The sequence below is a fragment of the Culex quinquefasciatus genome, chromosome 1, assembly GCF_015732765.1.
Source record: "Culex quinquefasciatus strain JHB chromosome 1, VPISU_Cqui_1.0_pri_paternal, whole genome shotgun sequence".
Lineage (NCBI taxonomy): Eukaryota > Metazoa > Arthropoda > Insecta > Diptera > Culicidae > Culex > Culex quinquefasciatus.
Genome location: NC_051861.1, coordinates 131,286,956 through 131,309,992, shown reverse-complemented (window position 1 = coordinate 131,309,992; position 23,037 = coordinate 131,286,956). Strand labels below are relative to the sequence as shown.

The window sequence follows — 23,037 nt, the reverse complement described above, 5'->3', positions numbered from 1 at the left end:
TGATTTTCCAGCGAATTTGACAAAGCCTGACCTTAAGTGAGAATTTTAATTGACTGGCTCGATTCTATTGTGGAGGAGGTCAATCGATTGGAAAGTGTATTATATCATTAAGAGCGATTGTTGCAACAAACCTTTGAAGGAGGTGTCGTTAATTGAATTAGAGAATCGTTTTTTCCTCTTCCTGTGGATGGTTTTAAGAATAGCAACTCGGTCAAGAACGGATTAGTCCGGAGTGAAGAACTAAATTTGTGAAGAATCACCTCGATCAGTGGTGCGTGTAATCAGTGAACAATTAAAGCTCATTCATAGAGCGTCGCGACGCCCCCCCTTAATCCTGCCCCCTCTCTTCACCTACCAGTGTGAGCGCGTTCTAAAGTGTGACTTTGTGTGTGGAGAAATGTCGAAAGTTATTACCGCATCATAATGGAGCCCCGTTGTCGTCGTCGTCGAGTGGATTAGCTAACTTTAGCTGACGAGACTTAGTACTCCATCGAGAGAGAGATAATGGTGTTGTACTGTTCCAGTGAACTCAACCCTGGTGATTTGTTTTAGTTTGGAGCATAAAAAAGCAAATAACAAAAAAACCTACAAAAAAATGGACAAACTGCACGATTACCAGGGTTGGACGGGACGGTTCCACGAGATTAAGGAACGGGTTCGAGCTAGACATGCGGCGTGGCGTGAAACGCGAGGAGGAGCGGGAGCAGGAGCAGGAGGAACCGGAAGTGGATTAGGAGCGTATCTGCGTGAAAGCATTCGGACACCCAACCAACGTCAGGACGCCGAGGGAAATGTGGACTTTTCGCACATTTATCGGTATGCGTGCGGATCGGCTGCTTTTATTGGTTTAAATTGATGGAGGGGGATTTGTCTTGATTGGCCCATCTGTTTGGTTTTATTGGCTGGGAAGGCTTTGGGAGATCAACTGGTGTGCAAATGACAAGCTGAAACTTGTTGATCGCTTTCGATTTTGGTTTGGGTTTCTTTGGATGCTTTTTGAAAATTCTTATTTTTATCATGAAAATTAGGCAGAGGCCAAGGTATCAACACATGAATAGTTTTTTATAAATGCATTTTATAACAGTTTAATTGTTTTGCAATATTTTTTTTCCGAGAATTTTTTTCCGGTAGTGTACATTGAAATTTCCTAAAAATTCAAAATATTTTTCAATCAGCCCAAACATCAAATTGTTTTCAAATTTGAATGTTTTTCGAAACAAATAATTTTTTGCCTCCTGATTTTTCGGGCCAATTTTGAGGGACGACATAAACTTTGAAAAAAAAAATTGCATTGGCCTTAGATACTTAAAACAATTAGTTTAATTAAATAAAATCTGCGATGTTTGAAAGTAGGCGACAATTTTTTATTTATTACTAGAACTCGTTCAATAATAAATACAATTTAAATAGGAAAGTTATTTTTTTTTGCTATTTTCAGTTATTCTAAACAGTTATGTAAACGAAAATGTATAGCTTTTAAGGTTTCTTTTGTTCATAATTTACGTTGAGTGCAGTTATCTAGCAAAATCTTTGGCCATTGCATAAACTAATCAATAATGTCAATAGACTTACCTAACCTTAACCTCCCAAATTTAATAAAATCAATAACTAAAAAAACTTAAATTAAAGTTCAGAATTTGTGATACACAAGTGCGATTCCCCCTTTTAAACATCGTCATTACAGTGATTTTTTTTTTCGTATTGCAATGCAAGCTTTAAGAAAATATTTTTTTTACGTTTAAATGTCAGTTCTTTAAAAAAAACTTTATAAATTTTGGACACAGATTAGAAACTATATTTAACGGGATAATCTTTTTGCTTAATTTCGTTAAGGGCCAGTGCTAATTTTATTTGCCATTTTTTTCTTCTAGAATATTAAATATTTATTGAAAAACTTGCCAAACTAAAGTTTAGAAAAAATAGAATGTTTATATAATAGATTTTAATGAGACGTGGAACTTAAGGAATCAAATCCAAAATTCTTAGATATTTTGTTTGCTGTATTTTTTTTGTTTTTTTTTTTGAAAATTAGGCTTAACGTAAGATTTACAATGTTTACTAACCTAAAGCAAAAAAAAAGATTAAATATATTTTTTCAAGAAAAAACCGATTGTAACCTATTGAAAATAATAATAAAATAAATATAACCAAATTATGCACTTTTAGGGGTTTAAAAAACGAATTTCGACTTGAGATCACATATAGGAAAAAACGTGAAAAATAAGGAAAAATAAAAATCACGAATGTATTTGAATGCTGCAATTTTTTGCATCAAAATTTGAAAAGGTTGCTTGAAATTTTATTGGTGATTTTAATATACTTTTTCTTGACCTTGCCATTGCTTTGAAAAATTTATTTGTCTTTGGTTCTGAATTACTTATACTTCACTTTAACAAATTGTGACTGCAAAAATATGAAGCAATAAGAAAAAAATAACAACATATCAAGACAAATGCAAACAAAAGCACAAGAGAAACATTTGGAAGAAAATCATAAAACAAAAAAATATATCTTAATCATCAGAAAAAAAAATCTGAAAAATAATTGTGTTGGCTAACGGGGTTGTCACAAAATTAAGTAGTTTTCCTGTATTATACAAAAGCAATATAACTTGTGCTTTATATGCACATTACATTTTTTTAAATACGTAGTTTTGTGAATTTTTAAGGTTTTTTTTAAATTTTCGATCGATTTTTTTAAAATACGTAGTTTTATGAAAACGTTGAGTATTTTCAGAAAATTGCTAATACTATTGAAATTATTTTCAAGGCAAATTCAAGGCTTATCTATTTATTCCTGAGCTCATACCAGTAAAATTTAATCTGGAAAAAATATTTGCCATGAAAAACATATTTTCTGCATTATATTTTTTTCATTGCAACTTAATTACAAATATTATTCTTTATTATATTCTCTCGAACTGGGCACAGAGACAAATTTAAAAGCATTTGTGATTAAAAAAATAATACCTACTTTTAAAAAATACAATTTTCAATCAGTGTTTATTGAAATTCAACAGTTCTACTCCAGGATGTTACTCTCTAATGCCAATTTTTTTTCGCAAATTTCTATTTTTCTCGTTTTATTCAGGAAGTCATTTTGAGTAACTTTTGTTCTACGAAAAACTTTACATCTCTTGTTTTATGTTTTTCTTGTTCAATTTTTAGTATTTAAATTTTAATTTGCAATGCTTAGTTAATGTCATTCATCATTCATACCATAGTCTGGGACATAAAAAAATATCTGCATACTTATTATAAGTTGACCCCGTAAAAATGAAATTTTTAAAAACTTTGGCAAGACCACATAAAACAAGTAAAACAAACCTTAAAATTTTGTAAAATTTTAAGAGCTTTTCTACCCAATGCTTTTGAAGATCAAAAATTGATTGAAAAATTGGGTTGGGTTGTAGAGGGTTAAACATAGGGTGGTTCTCAACTAAGGCAGATTTATGGGGCAGTGCAAAACCGAAGCATGACTGTATACAGCTGAAAGCTTCTTCTAATCATCAAAAAGTATTGAAAATGGGAGCCAATCGGGACAAATCAGATCCGACCATTACCCCAAAGTGACTCCCAAATCTTACCCCCTCCCTTCCTTCCAGCAAAAAGACCCGCCTGGAGCTGATCCGCGTGTCGGCCGCCGTAATGGGCATCGAGTTTTCGTACGCAGCCGAGACGGCCTTCGTATCGCCCACGTTGCTCAAAATTGGCGTCCAACATCAGCACATGACGCTGGTGTGGTGCCTCTCGCCGCTGGTGGGCTTCTTCCTGACTCCGGTGCTGGGCTCGTTGAGCGATCGCTGCAAGAGCAACTACGGCCGGAGGAGACCGTTCATCTTTCTGCTTTCGGTGGGGGTCCTGCTGGGGTTGCTGTTGGTTCCGAATGGGGAGGATTTGGGGTACGCGTTTGGGGATGTTGATCCTTATGCAGGGAATGGTACGTTGCCGGTGCAGAGCGTGTTGCCTCATCGAGCGACCGCGCTGGAAGCTGAGGAAACGAGCGAGGAAGTGCTGACGAGACCAAGTCATCCGTGGGCGATCTTCTTTACGATTCTTGGGACTGTAATGCTGGATTTTGACGCCGACGCGTGCCAGAGTCCGTCGAGGGCTTATCTGTTGGATGTTACTATTCCGGAGGATCACGCCAGGGGATTGTCTACGTTTACGATCATGGCAGGACTGGGTGGATTTATGGGATATTCATTGGGTGGAATCAATTGGGACGATACAGCTATCGGTAGGGCGTTTGGTGGGCATGTACGAGCCGTCTTCTCACTGATCACGATCATATTCATTCTGTGCGTATCGTTCACCATCACAAGCTTCAGCGAAATCCCACTGTGGATACTGGAAGAAGAAATCGAACGACAATGCTCTCCAACGGAAACTGGAAGCAAGGAACAACCCCCGCCACCACAGCTCGTACGATCCTCGAGCGAACACGAACCACTGGAGAAGATCGAGTCTTCCGCATCGTACGGAACCGTCGAAGAAGAACACATGCTTCATGCCCCTCAGAATCACCAGCGTAGATTCACAATGCCAGCTCCAAACACCAAACGAGACTACGACGTCCTGCCAGGGGAAAACTGCGCCGAGACTTCGTTCAATAAGAACGTTGATCCGGTCACGTTGGAAGCCGATCTTACCTCTAAAGGTGAAGTCGTAACGCTGTCAATGTACCTAAAATCGATCATTTTCATGCCTCACTCGTTGCGAATGGTTTGCCTGACGAATCTGTTCTGCTGGATGGCCCACGTCTGCTACTCGCTGTACTTTACGGACTTTGTCGGCGAAGCAGTCTTCGAGGGGAACCCGCAGGTAAGGTTTCGCGCGCGATCTCAACTGTTGACCACTCGCTACCACTATCATTTTTTAGGCGCTGGACGGATCCGCCGAGTACATCCGGTACGAGGAGGGCGTCCGCTTCGGCTGCTGGGGTATGGCCATGTACTCGCTGTCCTGCGCGTGCTACTCGCTGGTGATCGAGCGGCTGATCAAGCGCTTCCGGGCTCGCAAGGTGTACATCGGCGGACTGCTGTTCTACTGCTTCGGCATGACCATGATGGCGCTGACCAAGCACCGAGTCGGGGTGATCTTGTTCAGCTGGACGGCCGGGGTGATGTACTCGACGCTGTTCACCATGCCATACCTGCTCGTGGCGCACTATCACTCGGAGGGGATCGTGAGTGGCGAGCGCGTTGAGTTGTTGACCCTTAACACTCAATTTTCGTTTCTTTCAGTTTGAGGAAATCAACCCCGAGGATCAGCCGAAGGAGAAGGTAGTGAGAGGGCTCGGCACCGACGTGGCGATTGTCAGTTCGATGGTCTTTTTGGCACAGTTTATCCTCTCGATCTGTATGGGCACGATCGTGTCCTGGACGGGAACCACGACGGCCGTCGTGAGTGTGGCGGCCTTTCTCAGCTTCTGCGGTGCCATCGCGGCCACACAGGTTATGTATTTGGACTTGTAAGGAGGAACGGAAAGAAAAACAACAACGAGTAACCCCAACACACACACACACACGAAAGTATCTGCTTAGTGCTTCATGTATTCGCGATCATGATATTCAATAAATATAATCTCAAAGATATTTAGCTTACACAATAAAAATATTATGTGGACGGATCACTTTGTTTCACTGTTTCCTTAATTCTTCAGGTTGTTCCGGCACTTGTCTAGTATGTCTTTCTTGATTGACGGATAGTCGGGATGGATCTTCAGCACCTGCTGGCAAATGTCGATCGCGTCAGCATACCGCTTGACCTTCATGTAGTTGAACGCCAGCTTATAACCCACGTTGGGCTTCGACTTGGCACTGCACTTCCATGCCAAGTCGTAGTTGATCGCAGCGTTGCGATAGTTTTGTTCCTTCTCGGACACCAGTCCGCACAGTTCGTACGCCTTGGTGCAGGATTTGTTGTGTTCCAGCACCCGTTTCAGCAAATCGGTAGCCATATCAAACTTGCTAGCCTGCATGTAAAGATCCGCAAGCAGCAGCCACGATTTCTCCAGATAATCCGCCTCCTCAAAGGTCCAGTTGTTCTTGGCGATACGCTTGAGCTGGTTCTTGGCTCGCTGCGACTGTTTCAAAATGACGTAAGCCGATGCCATTCCGTAGACCGCTCCCACGTGCTCCTTGTACTCTTCCTGTGACGCGATCGCGGTAAAGTCCTGCAGAGCACGATCGATGCTGTGCTTCTGGCGGGACGCCAGCAGGTGAAAGTTTTCCAACAATCTATGATTCAACGCCTCGTTGTCGATCACCCCAGGTCTGGGCTTGAGTTCCTTCAGCAACCTCTCCGCAGTTCTTAACGCCATAGCTCGAGAATCCTTAATCTCCAAGTCATCCGCCCCAATGTCGATCACCCCCTCATTAGGCAAATCACCGTCCGGATTCAGACAGATCTCGATCATGTTGTAAATCGCCTGCTGACCCCACTCCGGATCGCGTCGGCAGTTGTTGAAGAACCTCAACGCACTGTTGGGATTCCCATTGTACCACTCCTGCAGTCCCTTGCAGTAATTCAAGCCAGCCTCATTGTCCGGACGCAGACACTCATCTTCAGCTCGATTCAAAAACGGCTGCACATCGTGCAGCGTCCCCGACCGTCGCATAACCTCGATCAACCTTGCCAGCGCCGTCCAGTACGTCGGCTGAGAGATCAACAGCTGGGAAAAATGATAAGCAGCGTTTTCAAAGTCCATCCTCCGGAACGACAAATCCGCCATCATCACCGATGCCGCCTCGTTGTTCGGGTCGTTCTGCAAGATCGTGGCGCACGTTGCCTGACACTGGTCCATGTTGTTGACCTGCATGTAGGTTCGGGCCAGCGCCGCCAGCAAACCAATCTCATTCGGGGTTATCTTGAGCGCTTCCTTGTAGTGGTGGATCGCTTGCTCGTTGTCCCGAATCGCGATCGACTGCTCGGCCATTAGAACGCAGATCCTGGCCAGCATGTTGTTCTGCTCGCTCAACACCGAATTCTGATCGACGAGCATACGCTTCTGGATCTTGTACTGGTTATCTCGAGCTTCCTTCAGCGTGTTCAGCGACGAACTCAAGTACCCGGCCTTTTCACGAATCCGTGCCAACAGCAGCAGCTGCTTGGTTCTTGTTTGAAGTTTGGAAATGTCTCCACTTTCTCCCTTGGACAGCTCGATCTCGTCCACCAGCGTCTGTTCGGCGTTCGAGTACTGCTTCAGCTTCAGGAACAGCTCCGCCAAATCCAGTTTCAGCAGATAGTTTTCAGGGGAAGCAATCGCCTCCTGGTAGTACGCGATCGCCTTCTTGTACTGGTGAGTCTTCACGTACGCCCGGCCGAGCTTGCTGGCCAGCAGAGAATCTCTGGGGTTCTGCTTGTGGGCTTGCTTGTACGCTTCGATGGCGTCGTCCGGTTCCTGGATGGACATGTACGCATCGCCCAGCATCAGGTAGCTTGACGGTCCTGGGCAGTTGGCGACCAACTCGCGGAAACACTGAGCGTACGTCAGCCGGTCCTTCTTGTGGACCAGGTAGAACTGAGCCATTTTGGTCTTCGCCTGGACGTAGTACGGTTGATTCGGACGGATATTCTTCAGCAGTTCAACTGCCTTGTTAAAGTTGCCTTGCTGCATGTAGAAATCGGCGGTTGCGATTGTCAGCCGACCTTCCTCAGTGGTTGAGGTGAACTCGGACGAAACCATCTGCATCAACTTTAACGCTTCCGAGTTTTGGTTCATGAGAACGTGCGTGTTGATGATTTCCAGGTAGAGCGTAAGTAAATCAGCGGTTCCAAGTGTCGTACGATCGGCCATCTTCTTCGCGGAAGGTGACCTGTTGGCGCTTCCGGTCGAGCTCAAGCCGCAGATGTTCATCGCCGTGAAGAAACTCTTCAGTCCGTCTTCGTACCGCTGTTGGTTCTTGTACACGATACCCTGCAGCAGGTGGTACATCGGATTCTCGCGCACCTTAAAGTCGTGACTCAGACAAATCTCCAAGCTCTGCGCTGCCCGCTGGTACGACTTTTGCTGGATGTGGATCTGGGCGATCAAGAGATGGGCGTCTGAATAGGTGGGATCGATGTCGTGCAGGATTTTCTGCAACGTAGTCGCAGCGGCTCCCACCTCCGAGCTGAGAAACTGAACCTTGGCAAGCAGGAAAGAAGCTTCCACGAGTCCCGGACAGGCTTTGACGACCGAATCGAGAATGTTGCTGCACTGACGCAGGGTCGGATGGAGGGCGTCAACCGAGATTATGTCCGCGTTGTGCTCAGCTGGGGAATGCTTGAGTAGTTCCTTGACGAGTTCCAGCAGGAAATCCGGATTAAACTGGCGCAGGTATTCCGCGCCGTACGAGAGGGTCTTCAAATTCTTGAACTGAATTTCGCTGGCTTCAATCAACAGTGCAACGGCTTTGTCGTGATCGGTTTGATACAGGATTGACGACATGAGCAGCAGGATGGGAATCTTTTCATCGCCCTGAATTTCGGTCAGGAACTCAATCTGCTGGGACACCTGCTCGGAAACGCCGGATTCCATCATCTGACAGAGGGTTAGTCCGCACAGGGCGTACATTGAGCTGTCGTCAATTTTTGAAGCAGTTTTGAACAGTTTGGTTGCTTCCTTGTACTTTTTCTGAAGTGCTGTTTGGTAGCCGAGCTCGGTGAGGAATTCCGCATTTGATGGATTCAGTTTGTGAGCTTTCTCCGCGAAGAGGTAGGCTTCCGCTAAGATTGCTGGATTTCTTCCGCAGATTCTTGAGAATAGCTGTCCGGTGCGCATGAACAGGTCTCCGTTGGCTGGTTCGATCTTTTCCATGGCTTTGAATAAATACTGCAAGGCGGATACACTTCCGGTAAAGTTGCCATCTTTGGCTATGAGAATCAATATCTTCAGCTGAAGCGCTTCCAAGTTTGTCGGTTCCAGGTTGAGAATCCTGGTTGCTGTTTCCACTGCATTGTCCCAGTTCCAGTTGGAAAGATTGCATTTCATCTTCTCAACTAGAGGAATGTTTAGCTCGGGATATCGGACCGACAGGCGATTCAGCACTGAAATTGCAGTTTCGTAGTCGTTGTTGAGCTGATGGTAGCGAACTTGTCCAATGTTGGCATCGAACTGCTTGCCCTGCTCGAGTGCCTTCTCGAAGAGGTCCAGTATGAACGACGAGCGATGTTTGTTCAAATACAGCTCACACCACCCTTTCAGCGATAGAACTTCCGGGCTGCTTGGACTGAGTCGCATGGCTTTGTCCGCGTATTCGCGAGCCTTGTCAATCTTCCCAGTGAGAAACAAAAACAGAGCCGAATAGTAGGCCGAGGTCGCAGTAAGACGTTTTCGCTCATCCTTCAGCTTCCCGTCCAGCTGAACAATTTCCTCCTTGTCGATGACACTGCAGCGTTTGTGGGCGTACATAAGACTGAGAATGACGGCCATTCCAAACTCTCGGTCCCCTTGAAGCTGGTTCAACTCCCGGATACCTTCCTGCAACCGGACTCCCTCGAGCACCAAAGCCATTCCGTTGTAGTAGCGGAAGCTGGTGTCCGCGGTGTACTTGGCCATCGCCTCCAGCACCACCCGGTGCATGGTCCGGTACAGCTTCTCGCGACCGTAATAGATTATGATACTTTTGTAGTCTTGCTCGTCCATTTTCGAATCTTTTCACAGCAAATTTCAACAAAATTATCCAGATTGCAACTTTTCTTCACTCATAGTTGTTTTGTTTACGGTACTCTCGTTGCCATGACAACTGTTGCGCGTCATAGAGTTATCTACGTGCGCATGTATTGCGTGTACGTACACGAAGGATTTCTAGGTTAAAATTTGTACCCGCCAGCAAAAACAAATGGTTAGTTAGTGTGCGTGACATCGGGCTTAGATAGCTCTATAGACTGGCAGCTTGCTCTGAAGATTCCAACTGGAATCACCACTACAATGACACCCGAGATTATGACACTACCTGTTTACTGTCAATCCCGCTCTCGTCCGATAAGTTTGTTTACAGTTTTCTTCAAACAAAATGTTCCCGGTATCACAGGTGCTGTCCCGGTCGCGTTATCTAACGCGCCTGGCCAAGGCGGAGATGTGCTCCGGCGTGCTGCAGATCGGTCACGACCCGACCCAGGCCGAGTTTAGCGTACATCTCAACGAAAGCAAGGCCTTCCTGAGCTATAGGCTGGACCGGAAGGCCCGGGTGCTTAGCCTGGACCACACGGAGGTACCGGCCGTGTTCCAGGGAAAAGGTGTCGGGAAGAAGCTGGTGGAGGTCAGTAGATGATTGAAGGTTTTTTTGAGCTTGACTTATTTTTGGACCATTTATAGGCCGCTTTGCAGCACGCGGTGCAGGAGGATTTGAAGGTGAAAATCTATTGCGACTTTGCGCTCAAATACTACAGGGATAACGAAGCTCAACTAGCGGGGAAGATTAAATATGTTCCCGAATGAGGGGTAATAGCCAAATACAGAAACAGGTCATTTGTTAGCTTTAGTTTGCAATAAATATTTTTTTTAGCAAATCAACTGACTTTTACTCAATAAATTGACGCAAACTGTGGTAAAATGGTAACATTTATTGATTCTACAAATTGTTCTAAACTAAAAATTACTAGAGTGCATCACACAATATCAAACATCAAAGATAAACTGCTGGTAGTTGATCTTGGGCCCGATTTCCCGCTTCCATCTGAGCAGCTTCATGATCGTGTCCCGCATGCGCTTCAGAATCTCCTTGTCCATGGTCTGGAACGTACGCGAGTAGCGGAAAAAGATCTGCTCGTACATGGCGAACTCGTTCTCGGTGGAAATCTTCCTCAACAGGATGGACACGTCTTGCAGTGAAAGATACGATCGCACGTCGATCCACTCGTTGAACAGATAGTCCAGCGTATACTTGAGCGCGATCTTGTTGTGGCTGATCGAGGACAATATCTGACAGTTGTACAGACTAAACAAGGGGTCTTTCAGCAGTGCGATCGTCTTCTTGATCAAGCTAATCTCGCGGGTACAACCGAGTGCCTTCACCAGAATTTTCTGCAAGTTGATATCGTCCGAGTTGAGGAACCGCTCGCGAACCAACTTCCACTCGTTGACTCCGCTGTACTTGACCACGACGCACGTCGCCTGGAACAGGTCGTCCTCGGAGAACTGGAACGGCGACGACGTTCCTTCGACGAAAATCTCGCGGAACATGCGCTTCTGATCCTCGATGCAGGCGGCCACGCCCAGACGGCAGGCCCACTCGACCAGCAGGGACGAGATCAGCGGGTTCCGCGAGTCAGCCGTCTCGGTGAAGTTGTTTTCGTACTTTTTCGTTATGAGGAATTCGAGAAAGTGCTGGAAAAGAGCGATCGCGTTAATTTGGACTGATTGATCTTCAACGGTTGATCATACCTCAACGTGAACATAGCTGGGATGGTCCTCCAGGGCTTCGTAGATAAACTTCAGGTTGTCCAGGGCACTCTTCCACGGTTGGTACAGTTCGTCGTTCTTGCGCAGGAACGAGATCACGTTGAACGCGATCGAGTAGTCGAGCAGGCCGAGGCGGGCCAGATTCAGCGCGTCGTCGACGATGGTCGTCAGCGTACTGTACGGCAGAGTTCGGAAGTTGCTGTTCAAAACGTGCGCCAGTCGCGTCCAATGGGCGACCTCGTAGTTCACTCTGTAGTAGCCTGAAAGAATGATGATCGTGGAGGTTACACGGTTCAACGAAGGTCACGATCGACTTACCAATGCCGCTCGGGTTAACGATGACCCACGTATTGTTCGTGATCATTTCGCAACTAGTCTCGATCGTCAGCAGGTTGTTCGAGTCCACCAACCAACGCACCTTCTCCATAAACAGCTGCTTGTTGGTGTCGTTGATGAACGTCACCGGGATGGTCCAGATTTGCTCGCTGATTTCCTCTTCAAACGGAATCATTCGCTGACGCAGCTCAAAATGGCCGCTGTAGTTGTTCCGTCCAATCTCGATGATCGGATACTTCTCAAAGTTGGTCCAACTGTGCAGAAAGCTGTTGAACGTGGCGTCCGTGTGGCGGTTGTTGTTGTTCAGGATTTCAATGATGTCGATCGAGTCGTTGTTCATCCGGCGTGAAAAATACTCCCGAATAAACGCGTCGAACGTTTCCTCGCCCAGCGTGTAGTTCATCATGCGAAGCAGACTCAACCCCTTGAACCGGACCAGCTCAAAGTGGGCGTCCTCCTCCCAAGGGTTCGTGAGGACGTTCAGAGGGGAAGTCTTCACGTTGGTCTCTTCCTGCATCGCGCGTAACTTGCCCTCGAGCAGGAAGTCGTCCATATCGAACGAATTGTTGTTCAACTTCCTCAGCGCGATCGACTCCATGTACAGCGGTATTGACTCGTGCAGCCAGTGCATCTCTTTGTTCTTGTAGTCCGCCAAGTTGTGGATCCACAGTTTGGCGAGCTCGTTGGAGATGATCCTCAGCAGCGTTCCGTCTGGCGTTGGGAAGTACGTTTCGTCCTTGATCAGTCGCTTTTCGCTGGTGAAGAAAATTAGAATCAATCGCTGAACCAAATTGTTTTAAGAGCATCAACCATACCTCGACAGTATCATGCCCTCCTTGATCTCCCGCACCGAACTCTCCGTATTTGGGATCGTAACGTATTTTATACTGTCGTACGGGAAGTTCATCCGCATGTAGTCCTCGTACACGTTCATAACGGCAGCGAAGACCGACACGATCTCCTTCAAATAGTTGTCGTAGCGATTCCTCGTGTACGCAATCAGATGGACCTTCTCTGTAAGCTCGTACCGTTCCGGAGTCATATCGGTGATGATGAACCCGATTTCAGACGCCCGGACCATGCCCGTGGTGTTGTACGTATCCACTACGACGGCTTCATTTTCCCTAAAGAAGACGAGGTATCCCTTAAAACCATGATCTACTTTCAAACTGATTAACTTACATCGGTTCAGACATCTCGAATTTCATACTGGAAGCTGTGTTCATGTTCACCTTTCTAGCGATGTTAATCTCGAATGGCGATCGGAAGTTGTGATCGTCCATGCACGGATACAGCTTCCGTGCGTTATTCGGCTCCAGTACGGTTGCCGCTATGAACCTTCAAAAGAAAACCAAACTTATAAAATCTGAAGTCAAACAAAACAAGGTCACTCACTTGTGACTACCTTCTCCATCCTCGTAGTGCGTCCAGTACAACCCCTTATCATTGGTCATGTTCCCAGTAAAGTTGACCTTCACGATGTAGTAGATGTCCTTCTTCATTTCCGTCCCCAAATAAATGATCATCTTCTCGTTCGACTCATCAAACTCCAAATCCAGAATCTTGATCGTTACAAAGTCGTCCGGCGGAAACACCGGATGGTGATAGAACACACTCTTATCAATGACCGTCGCATTCTCCTCATAATCATCATCCAGCACCTCCCCCCCACTATTGCTGTCCACCGTCGTCGACGCCAGCCCTCCTCCTTCTTCCTCCACAACCGCTTCAACCTCCGTCTCATTCCCAACCACCTGGCGACGCTTCCTCCTGTGCAGCCCCCACGTCATAATGTCCTCCTCGCTCAAGTCCCAGTCCAGATCCTCGTCAAAGTCCGCGTTGGTCAGCCGGATGCTCTTGAGCACCGTGACGTCCTCCATCCGGATGTTCAGGTTCTTCACGTTCAGCTCGATCCGTTTGCTGTTGTGCTTCTTGGACGTGACGGTGATCCACACGACGCCGCTGTACGTGAACGGAGTGGCCGTCTCGTTGAAGGTCGGCTGCAGGAACAGGCGGTAGTGCTTGGGGATGACGTGCTTCGGGATGCGCGATCGTTTGTCGATCAGGTACGCGCGATGGTTTAGGAAGTCCTCGAGGGTGATGTTGGGTTTGTGCTAGGGTAATTGGGGAAAAATATTTAATATTTAAGACCAAGGTTGTAAACGACAATATTATCGAGGATCGATAACGAAAACAATAATGTTATCGTTATCGCAGGAACGAAAATCTTATCGTTATTAAACGTTTATTTTTCCCGTTTTTGGTCGAATAGGAGACTTCTGGCGTACTAGAGTTGAAATTTGACATGACAAAATAATCAACTTTTAAAAATTTGCAATACGATTATTACGTAAAATACATAAAAATGCCAAAATTCGTATTTAAAAAAAATACAAAACAATTACAAAACATAGTATCTTAAAAAGTTAAATTTTCAATTTTAGCGAAATACCGCATTTAAAAAGCATTAAAATTTGCACAAACTACAATTTTTTTTAAATATTCAAGATTTCCTAAATTTAATTAACGACGGGGTTTTTGGATGAAGTTTCACAGTGTAGAGTTGATATTATTTTGTTGAAAATAAATAATGCTTTTAAACACATTATTAAACGATATTCAAATTTTCACAGAACGTAGAATTAAAAAAAAGTACCAATACCGGTGTTTTTTTTTTTCTTAAAATACCGTCATTTAAAAAAACTATATTTTCTGCTCAAAATACCCTTATTTAACAAAAAATCAAAATTTTCACAGAATACTGTATTTTTATGATTTTTTTCACAAAATACCATATTTTTGAAAATACTACACCCACAGTTGCAATCTGAGAGAATAAAGAACACGATCTGGTAGTATAAAGGTACTATGAACGGCACAGAGGATAAATCCCGAGATTGACGAGAGCGTTATTCTCATGGGTTCATTTTCAAAACAGTTCATCAACCAACAAAAAAAGTGCCGATATCGAGACCCAAGACCTTTGACATATCGAACTGCGCCTTTGCCGTATCGGCCACCAAAGTTCGGTGAATTTGAGATGGTCATTTGCCAATATTAGCCACTCAATGGGATGAAATGTTTCAATGAACAAATGAACACGATTTTGGTGTGGTTCACCCGCAAGAGGTTTATTCTTCCATTTGATTTTGGTAGAGCAATTCTCTCGGCTTTCTACTGTGGGTGTATTTTTCATATACAAAATACCGTAATTAAGAAAATACTAAAATTTTCACAGAATACCAGTTTTTTTCAAATTACTTAAATTTTCCTAATATACCGTTATTTTAAAAATATTTTTTTTACATATTGTATTCTAGAAAATACAAAAAATTTCGTATTTAAAAAAAACTCCGAATTTTACAAAATACCATGCTTTTGAAAATACCTGTTTTCTAGAAAATACCACAATTTTCATGAAATACTGTATTGTGTAAATCCTAAATTTTCATCATTTACTGTTTTTCATAAAACATTTTTTATGAAATTTTATTTTTTCTTTCTAAATTTCAGTATAAAACGACGAGGATTGTGAATAGATTTTTACTGTTTCTAGCCTTTAGTGTTAAATCCTTTTTTTTAACAAAACACCGTATTCTTGAAAATAACAATATTTGAAAATTATACCAATTATAAAATGTTTTTTTGAAAGCAGATGTTTTAGTGTTAAATATTATTATTTTTGATCAAAATATTACTTTTTAAAAAAGAGATTTAATTCATTGCAATATGGATTTTAAACGACCCAAAATTTTGATTGGATTTTTCAACATCACTATATTTGGTTTTGGTGTAAAATACTTAAATTTGACTAAAATTCCTTGTTTTTTGAAAAAAATATATTTTTAAAAATCTGAACGTCTTACGACATATTGTACTTTTTAAAGTACTTAAATTTTCTTTTTGCAATTCCGTCGTGAAACTACTTACTTTTCCTGACATTCTTGAACGACGAAATAGCCTACTTTTCTGTACCAAAAATAACAGAATCGAATAGCAACACTTCTCAAAATAAATGCTGAAAAGTTCTGAAATGGGTGCTGAAAAGTTGAACTTTTCAGCACTTGTTTCGAAAAGTAACACTTTTCAACATTTTTTGATTTAAACGATTTATTGACAAAATACTCGGTGAACCTCGTTGGATAAATGTACGACTCGTGCTGAAAAAATCCTCTTTTTGCAACTTGTTGCATAAACTACTATTTTGCAATTCCGCTGTCAACTTTTCCCGTCCTTCTGGAGAAACGAAACGGCCTACTTTTCCCTACCAAAAGTAACAGAATGGAAAATTAATACCTTTCAATAGCAGTGCTGAAAAGTTGGATTTTTCAACACTTTTTTCAAAAACTTACATTTTTCAATATTTTTTTGTTTTGAACGTTGAATTTACTAAACACATGAATGTTTGACATAAAATTCCATTCAAGAAGCGTTTTTTGGAATTACAAAAAAATGTTGTAAGCAACTTTGCAAAACTTGATTTTTTTCAGCACTCGTCATATTTATCCAACTCGGTAAACCTCGTAAACTTGTGCTGAAAAAATCTTCTTTTTTCAACTTGTTGCATAAACTACTATTAAATAACGTATTTAAAAAAAATTCTTTGCCAAATACCGTATTTTTAAACAATACAATTTCACACAGCACTAAAATAAAAAAAACATCATTATCGAAAAAAAACAATATTTTCACAAAATACCGTATTTCTGAAAACAAATATATATTATACTCAAATTTTCACAAAAAATGCAGTCACTAATTTTGTATAACAAAACATGGTTTTTCAAAATATCGACGCAGAATATGACTGCTTTCTAGATTTTAGTGCTAAATACAGTCCAGACTCGATTATCCGAAGGCTTTGGCAAAATTTCGCTTCGGATAATCGAATCCCCAAAAAAAAGTTTTTTCGTTGAAGTCCCATATAAACCTTCGGATGATCGAACTTCGGATAATCGAAACTTCGGATAATTGAGGCTTCGGATAATCCAGTCTGGACACAAGTTTTTTTTTACAAAATTTGGTATTTCAAAAAAGTGCAATGTGGGTAACAAATGTTACGATATTTTGTATAGATTTTCTCTACATGAAATATTTTAGTGTAAAATACCAATAAAATACAAAAAAATTAAAAAAAAAACATATTTTTGAAAAAACATTTTTTGTTGAAATTTTTAAATATATTTTCACAAAATCGTAGTGAGACGATCGAATTGAACAATTCGATGAAGAATACTGAAATTAAACTAAAATATCGTGTTTATGAAATTCATAAAATATCACAAAATTTCGTATTATGGAAAAATCTAGAATTTTCTCAAATTAAAGTTTTTTTTAAATTTTAATGTTATTTAAAAAAAACTTCGATAATCCGAAGATGTACATGAGACTTCGGATTATTGAATCTTGATCAAATAAAATATTTCATTTGTTTTTTTTTGTTTTATTGTATTGCTTTTAACATCACATTCGAGTTCCATGACCCCATTTCAGGCAAATTTGAATGGTAGATTGCCTATTAAAATATCAAATGCATCTTCTCCATATTTCATCACTGCCATATTAGCCGTAATACTGGATTTAAAAATTCTAAAGAGTAGTTTAGGGATCATACCTAAGCTCGACAATAAAAAATTAGACACCTGAAAATATATTTTTTCGTTATTCGATTATCCATTCTTAGAATGATTCCATTGCGCATTTGTAAGCGAAACATGAGCTATTTTTAGTTGGAATGAATTAGAACTCAATTTTGTCAATTTTGCAGCTGATGAAAAATCAGCAGTTTTCGACATTGACCTTTGAAATGTCGAGCTGTGTTATAAAGGGTTAAATTAGAATAAATCATATTAATCCAATATAAAAGCAGTAATCTCGTCAACTGCTTCAGTCTGAGTGAGGTCATAATTATGCAAATTTGTCCCGAGCATTTTATGCAATATTTGTTTGAGCGTAATCTACCAACAATAATAAAAATGTAATCATTTTAAAATGGTAGTCATAAAGTTCTGTTGTGATCATTAAATTAGTTAAGACACTGAATGGCATTCTTACCTCATACGCATACTTGGTGCTGAAGAAAATCGTAAACGACATGAAAAAGATGAACACAAAGATCAACACCGCAATGCTTATCCCTCGGCAGATCGACACGAAGCAGCCTCCCTTTCGCGAGTACTCAATGTTGTTATCCTCGGGCGAGTGCGTAAACACAAAGTTTGCCCGGCTGTTGCCATTGTTTCTAAACTCGGCCGGAGTCCCGCCGTATCGGAACACCATCTTTCGTTCCGCCTCCCGGTCAACCGAACCCATCTTGGCTTGGCTGATTCTTCTTATTTGCACGTTGTTTGAGATAATCACATTGTCACACACTAATTATGCTCGTAAAACGCGATCATCTTCTCTGGCTAATAAAATAACCGGAAATTTCCACCCTCGAACGAACCAAAAAAACACCTGAACCGAACCGCGCACTGGCCTCGACTGACTTTGCGCGAGATGTTCTTCTCCGCGGCGAGAGACACACGATCGCGATTTTATCCGGTTGATTGCTCTTTTGTCGTCCGAGTGAATATTGTTTGTTCTCCTCCTAAAAAAATAAAGAATCGCCACACACATGCGCAAAAATTCGCGCGCTCGCGACGTCGATTCAATGCAAATTTGTCACCAAGTCACACTTTTACACACACAGAGAGAAGAGAAAAGAACCCAGATTGATCGCGCGAGCTCCTATTCAAATTCCGTATCAACTGGTTCCAGCATCCACGAGGGAAGTCAGAGATGCTCTGAGCCACAACTCTGGCTTAGCGCGAGAATGTCCAGTTCAGTAACGAAAAACTAGATTGTGACGTTGAGCCGCCTACCTGGCTTATCTTTGTGCAAATATGTATAAAAATGCTGCGTCTGTGTGTGACGACATGGTCTCTTCTCTCTCTCTTTTGTGATGCGCGCTCCGAGTTACAATAAACGTGTATACATAACATAACATAACACAAAAAGATGTTTGTTATAATGAATGGCTTGGGCTTGCATGAATGACTAAGCGATGTTTGGGGGTGCGGAATATCAGTCAGAACGAACGCGAGCTGTGATTTGATGCCGCCGACATTTGAGTTTTGGGTGACTTATCTGTAATGAATAGCACAGGTGAATCAAGCTGGAGGGCACAGTGAAAAATATCGTTTGGTTTTCATTAAAATTCTATCAGATTTTAAACACCTTTGAAAATTTCCTCTTTTTACACAATCCCGATCTCGATTCCAGGGTATCTGAACTTAGCAAGAGAGTTCGGGCTTGTTCGGGAACAATTTTGTCCTCTTTTCGGCCAATTATGAAGCAATCATGAGTTTCATCGAAAAATACCATTCCAAAATAGCAGAATTTTCGATTAAAATAGCTGAAATTTTATTTAGATTCATAAATTTCGATTATAGGCTTTGATTGCAAATCTGCAAAAAAAAATAACTCATCAAAATTTACATCTTAAAACAAAATACTTGAAAAAAATGTTGAAGAAAACATATTTTTTAAAACGTAGTGAATTCAACGAAATAAAAAAAACAAAAAAAAAACGGCTAGCTCTGATTGGTGAAACCGATTTTTTGATAGATTAACTAAAATTTTATTTCGACTGAAAACTCTCATTAAAATTTACTTATTAACAAGATTTTTTCTGAACAAAACCTCTCAGACTTGAAAAAAATGTTGGTGACAACAATTCAAAGGAATAAAAATATCGTATTTTTGAAAACAAGAACATTTTTTCCCAAAGTTACATTTTCTCAATGGTTTATCACCGCCATTTTGGCCAGCGTCCTGGATTTTAGTACTTCCGAATCACTTTAGAGTATTTTGCGTCGTTTGATACCTTTATTGCAAATGATTACAATTTTAGAATTTACACAACAAAATGCAGAGTTATGTAAAAATTATGGTACGTTTCACTAAAAACTGTTTTGTAGTGAAAAACTGTACACAATTTCGAGTGATCATAAAATTTTAAGTATTCAAAAAATACGATATATTTTAAAGTAAAATGAATTCTATTTACATTTTGAACAAAAAGTTAGAAGTTTTTGAATGTTTCTTTTGAACATTATGAAATGTTTTGTCAACCTGGTTAAAATATAGATTTTTCTAAGTTCTTGTCCCTCAACTCTGGCCGAGGTAGAGGGGGAGGACAAAAATAAAAAAAATAGATTTAAATTATAAACCAGTATTTAACCAGTTCATTGAAAAAACTGGATAAAACTATTGGAAAATGTGTAATACGCCCGTACAGTTAATACGCAATCATAAGCTTAAAAAATGAAGATTTAACAAAAAATAACAAATTCTGCGAAAAAAAAAACATTGTTCGGTTTTTTTTTTATTTTGAAAATGCACCTAAAATTCAAAACATGCAAAACATGATAGTAAACGCAGGGAATTTCAAATTAATTTTAGTTGATTGCACTTAAATTTCCGTTGAAAATTTAAACTTTTTTGAAAAAAAAAAAATGTTTTTTTACCAGCCTAAATCCATTTTTTTTTAATTTTGGGATGTAATTTTTTGAAAAAACAAAATTTTTAAATTGTTTGAATTTTAGAACTTTATATAATCTTAACATTTTTGAAATTCTTAAAAGAAAATCATTCATAAAAATATTAAGATTCAGATTTCTATAAGAAAATTTACAAAATTAAAAATTAAATAAGAAATAAAATAAAAAGTTCTATTTTTTTGTAAATTTATTATTTATTTTTGTTTTAGGAGTATTAAGAACCTGTTTTAAAGAATTTTAATGTGTTGAAAAGAATTTTATGAATTTTAATGTTTTTTAAAGATGTATATTGTTTTAATGATTTCTAAAGAATTTTATGAATTTTAATGTTTTTAAAAGAATTTTATGAACTTTAATGTTTTGAAAAAAAAATTTAATGACTTTTAATGTATAATTTTTTTTTTTATAAATTGCTTATTTTTTAATCTGTAAAAATCTCAAAAATTTTAAGAATTTTAAGAATTTTAAGAATTTTAAGAATTTTAAAAATTTTAAGAATTTTAAGAATTTTAAGAATTTTAAGAATTTTAAGAATTTTAAGAATTTTAAGAATTTTAAGAATTTTAAGAATTTTAAGAATTTTAAGAATTTTAAAATTTTAAGAATTTTAAAAATTTTAAAATTTTAAGAATTTTAAAATTTTAAGAATTTTAAGAATTTTAAAATTTTAAGAATTTTAAGAATTTTAAGAATTTTAAAAAAAATTTTAAGAATTTTAAGAATTTTAAATTTTAAGAATTTTAAGAATTTTAAGAATTTTAAGAATTTTAAGAATTTTAAGAATTTTAAAAATTTTAAAATTTTAAGAATTTTAAGAATTTTAAGAATTTTAAGAATTTTAAGAATTTTAAGAATTTTAAGAATTTTAAGAATTTTAAGAATTTTAAAATTTTAAGAATTTTAAGAATTTTAAAATTTTAAAATTTTAAGAATTTTAAGAATTTTAAAATTTTAAAATTTTAAGAATTTTAAGAATTTTAAGAATTTTAAAAATTTAAGAATTTTAAAATTTTAAGAATTTTAAGAATTTTAAGAATTTTAAGAATTTTAAGAATTTTAAAATTTTAAGAATTTTAAGAATTTTAAGAATTTTAAGAATTTTAAGAATTTTAAGAATTTTAAGAATTTTAAGAATTTTAAGAATTTTAAGATTTTAAGAATTTTAAGAATTTTAAGATTTTAAGAATTTTAAGATTTTAAGAATTTTAAAATTTTAAGAATTTTAAGAATTTTAAGAATTTTAAGAATTTTATGAATTTTAAGCATTTTAAGGCTTTTAAGAATTTTAAGAATTTTAAGAATTTTAAGAATTTTAAGAATTTTAAGAATTTTAAGAATTTTAAGAATTTTAAGAATTTTAAGAATTTTAAGAATTTTAAGAATTTTAAGAATTTTAAGAATTTTAAGAATTTTAAGAATTTTAAGAATTTTAAAATTTTAAGAATTTTAAGAATTTTAAAATTTTAAGAATTTTAAAATTTTAAGAATTTTAAAATTTTAAGAATTTTAAAATTTTAAGAATTTTAAGAATTTTAAGAATTTTAAGAATTTTAAGAATTTTATGAATTTTAAGAATTTTAAGAATTTTAAGAATTTTCAGAATTTTAAGAATTTTAAGAATTTTAAGAATTTTATGAATTTTATGAATTTTAAGCATTTTAAGGCTTTTAAGAATTTTAAGAATTTTAAGAATTTTAAGAATTTTAAGAATTTTAAGAATTTTAAGAATTTTAAGAATTTTAAGAATTTTAAGAATTTTAAGAATTTTAAGAATTTTAAGAATTTTAAGAATTTTAAGAATTTTAAGAATTTTAAGAATTTTAAGAATTTTAAAATTTTAAGAATTTTAAGAATTTTAAGAATTTTAAGAATTTTAAGAATTCTAAGAATTCTAAAATTTTAAGAATTTTAAAATTTTAAGAATTTTAAGAATTTTAAGAATTTTAAGAATTTTAAGAATTTTAAGAATTTTAAGAATTTTAAGAATTTTAAGAATTTTAAGAATTTTAAGAATTTTAAGAATTTTAAGAATTTTAAGAATTTTAAGAATTTTAAGAATTTTAAAATTTTAAGAATTTTAAGAATTTTAAGAATTTTAAGAATTTTAAGAATTTTAAGAATTTTAAGAATTTTAAGAATTTTAAGAATTTTAAGAATTTTAAGAATTTTAAGAATTTTAAGAATTTTAAGAATTTTAAGAATTTTAAGAATATTAATTGAATTTTTAAAATGTTAAGAAAAATGTTATTTTTTAATTGTGTCTCAAAATATGCACAATTTTCGTGATTCCACGGTTGAAACGAACATCAAACGTCGGAATCGCTAATTGGTTCTTCGCGTTACGAGCTCATTGAACATAACAATGATTCAGTCCAACTCGTCCCGCCCCACCCTTGCAAGCTTGTTAACATGCAAATGGCATTAGGTAGTATTTGGGCAGTATGGAACAGAAGATTTTTCGGTTGTGAAGCAATAAAATAAAGCTGAGTTTCTCAAATCTGATTCGCTGTAAGCTCAGCTTATTCACTCTAGCAAATGAATCTACCCGAGCAGGGGTAAATAACACGGGAATACCAAATTTTGGTATTACTTGGGCAAATAACAGGGACCAAAATGTGCCCTTGGTTGCCCAGTAATAGATGGTAAAATACCATGAAATCATACCAAAGTCCAGTATGTGGAAGGGCACAACAATACCAAACCATGTTATTCCAAGGGTAAAATAATACCTCAAAATAAAACCATTTCAATACCAAGTTGAGGTCTTCTG

General features: G+C 38.5%; 4 protein-coding genes across 4 annotated transcripts in view; 2 read left to right on the top strand and 2 right to left on the bottom strand.

Moving 5' to 3' along the window:
- The first annotated feature begins 595 nt into the window (after positions 1-595).
- Positions 596-5,631, top strand: LOC6044336 (proton-associated sugar transporter A). The gene is made up of 4 exons (XM_038248213.1): positions 596-816; positions 3,605-4,823; positions 4,882-5,187; positions 5,246-5,631. The coding sequence occupies exons 1-4, from the start codon at positions 596-598 to the stop codon at positions 5,474-5,476; spliced, it is 1,977 nt and encodes a 658-aa protein (XP_038104141.1). The 3' UTR covers positions 5,477-5,631.
- LOC6044337 (tetratricopeptide repeat protein 21B) lies at positions 5,506-9,710 on the bottom strand. Its single transcript, XM_001861832.2, has one exon. It carries the CDS (start codon positions 9,628-9,630, stop codon positions 5,653-5,655), a length of 3,978 nt encoding a protein of 1,325 aa, XP_001861867.2. The 5' UTR covers positions 9,631-9,710; the 3' UTR covers positions 5,506-5,652.
- Positions 9,711-9,957: 247 nt separating this feature from the next.
- LOC6044338 (protein NATD1) lies at positions 9,958-10,496 on the top strand. Its single transcript, XM_001861833.2, has 2 exons — positions 9,958-10,246; positions 10,303-10,496. The coding sequence occupies exons 1-2, from the start codon at positions 10,001-10,003 to the stop codon at positions 10,423-10,425; spliced, it is 369 nt and encodes a 122-aa protein (XP_001861868.2). The 5' UTR covers positions 9,958-10,000; the 3' UTR covers positions 10,426-10,496.
- Positions 10,497-10,530: 34 nt separating this feature from the next.
- LOC6044339 overlaps positions 10,531-23,037 on the bottom strand; it is a 44,618-nt gene continuing 32,111 nt past the window's right edge. The window contains exons 10-16 of the mRNA XM_038266566.1: positions 17,779-18,099; positions 13,120-13,838; positions 12,907-13,062; positions 12,540-12,848; positions 11,707-12,479; positions 11,371-11,648; positions 10,531-11,313 (exon numbers count right to left, since the gene is read on the bottom strand). Coding sequence (XP_038122494.1) covers positions 10,606-11,313; positions 11,371-11,648; positions 11,707-12,479; positions 12,540-12,848; positions 12,907-13,062; positions 13,120-13,838; positions 17,779-18,099 — 3,264 coding nt within the window. The 3' untranslated portion in view covers positions 10,531-10,605. The remainder of the gene's footprint in view (positions 11,314-11,370; positions 11,649-11,706; positions 12,480-12,539; positions 12,849-12,906; positions 13,063-13,119; positions 13,839-17,778; positions 18,100-23,037) is intronic.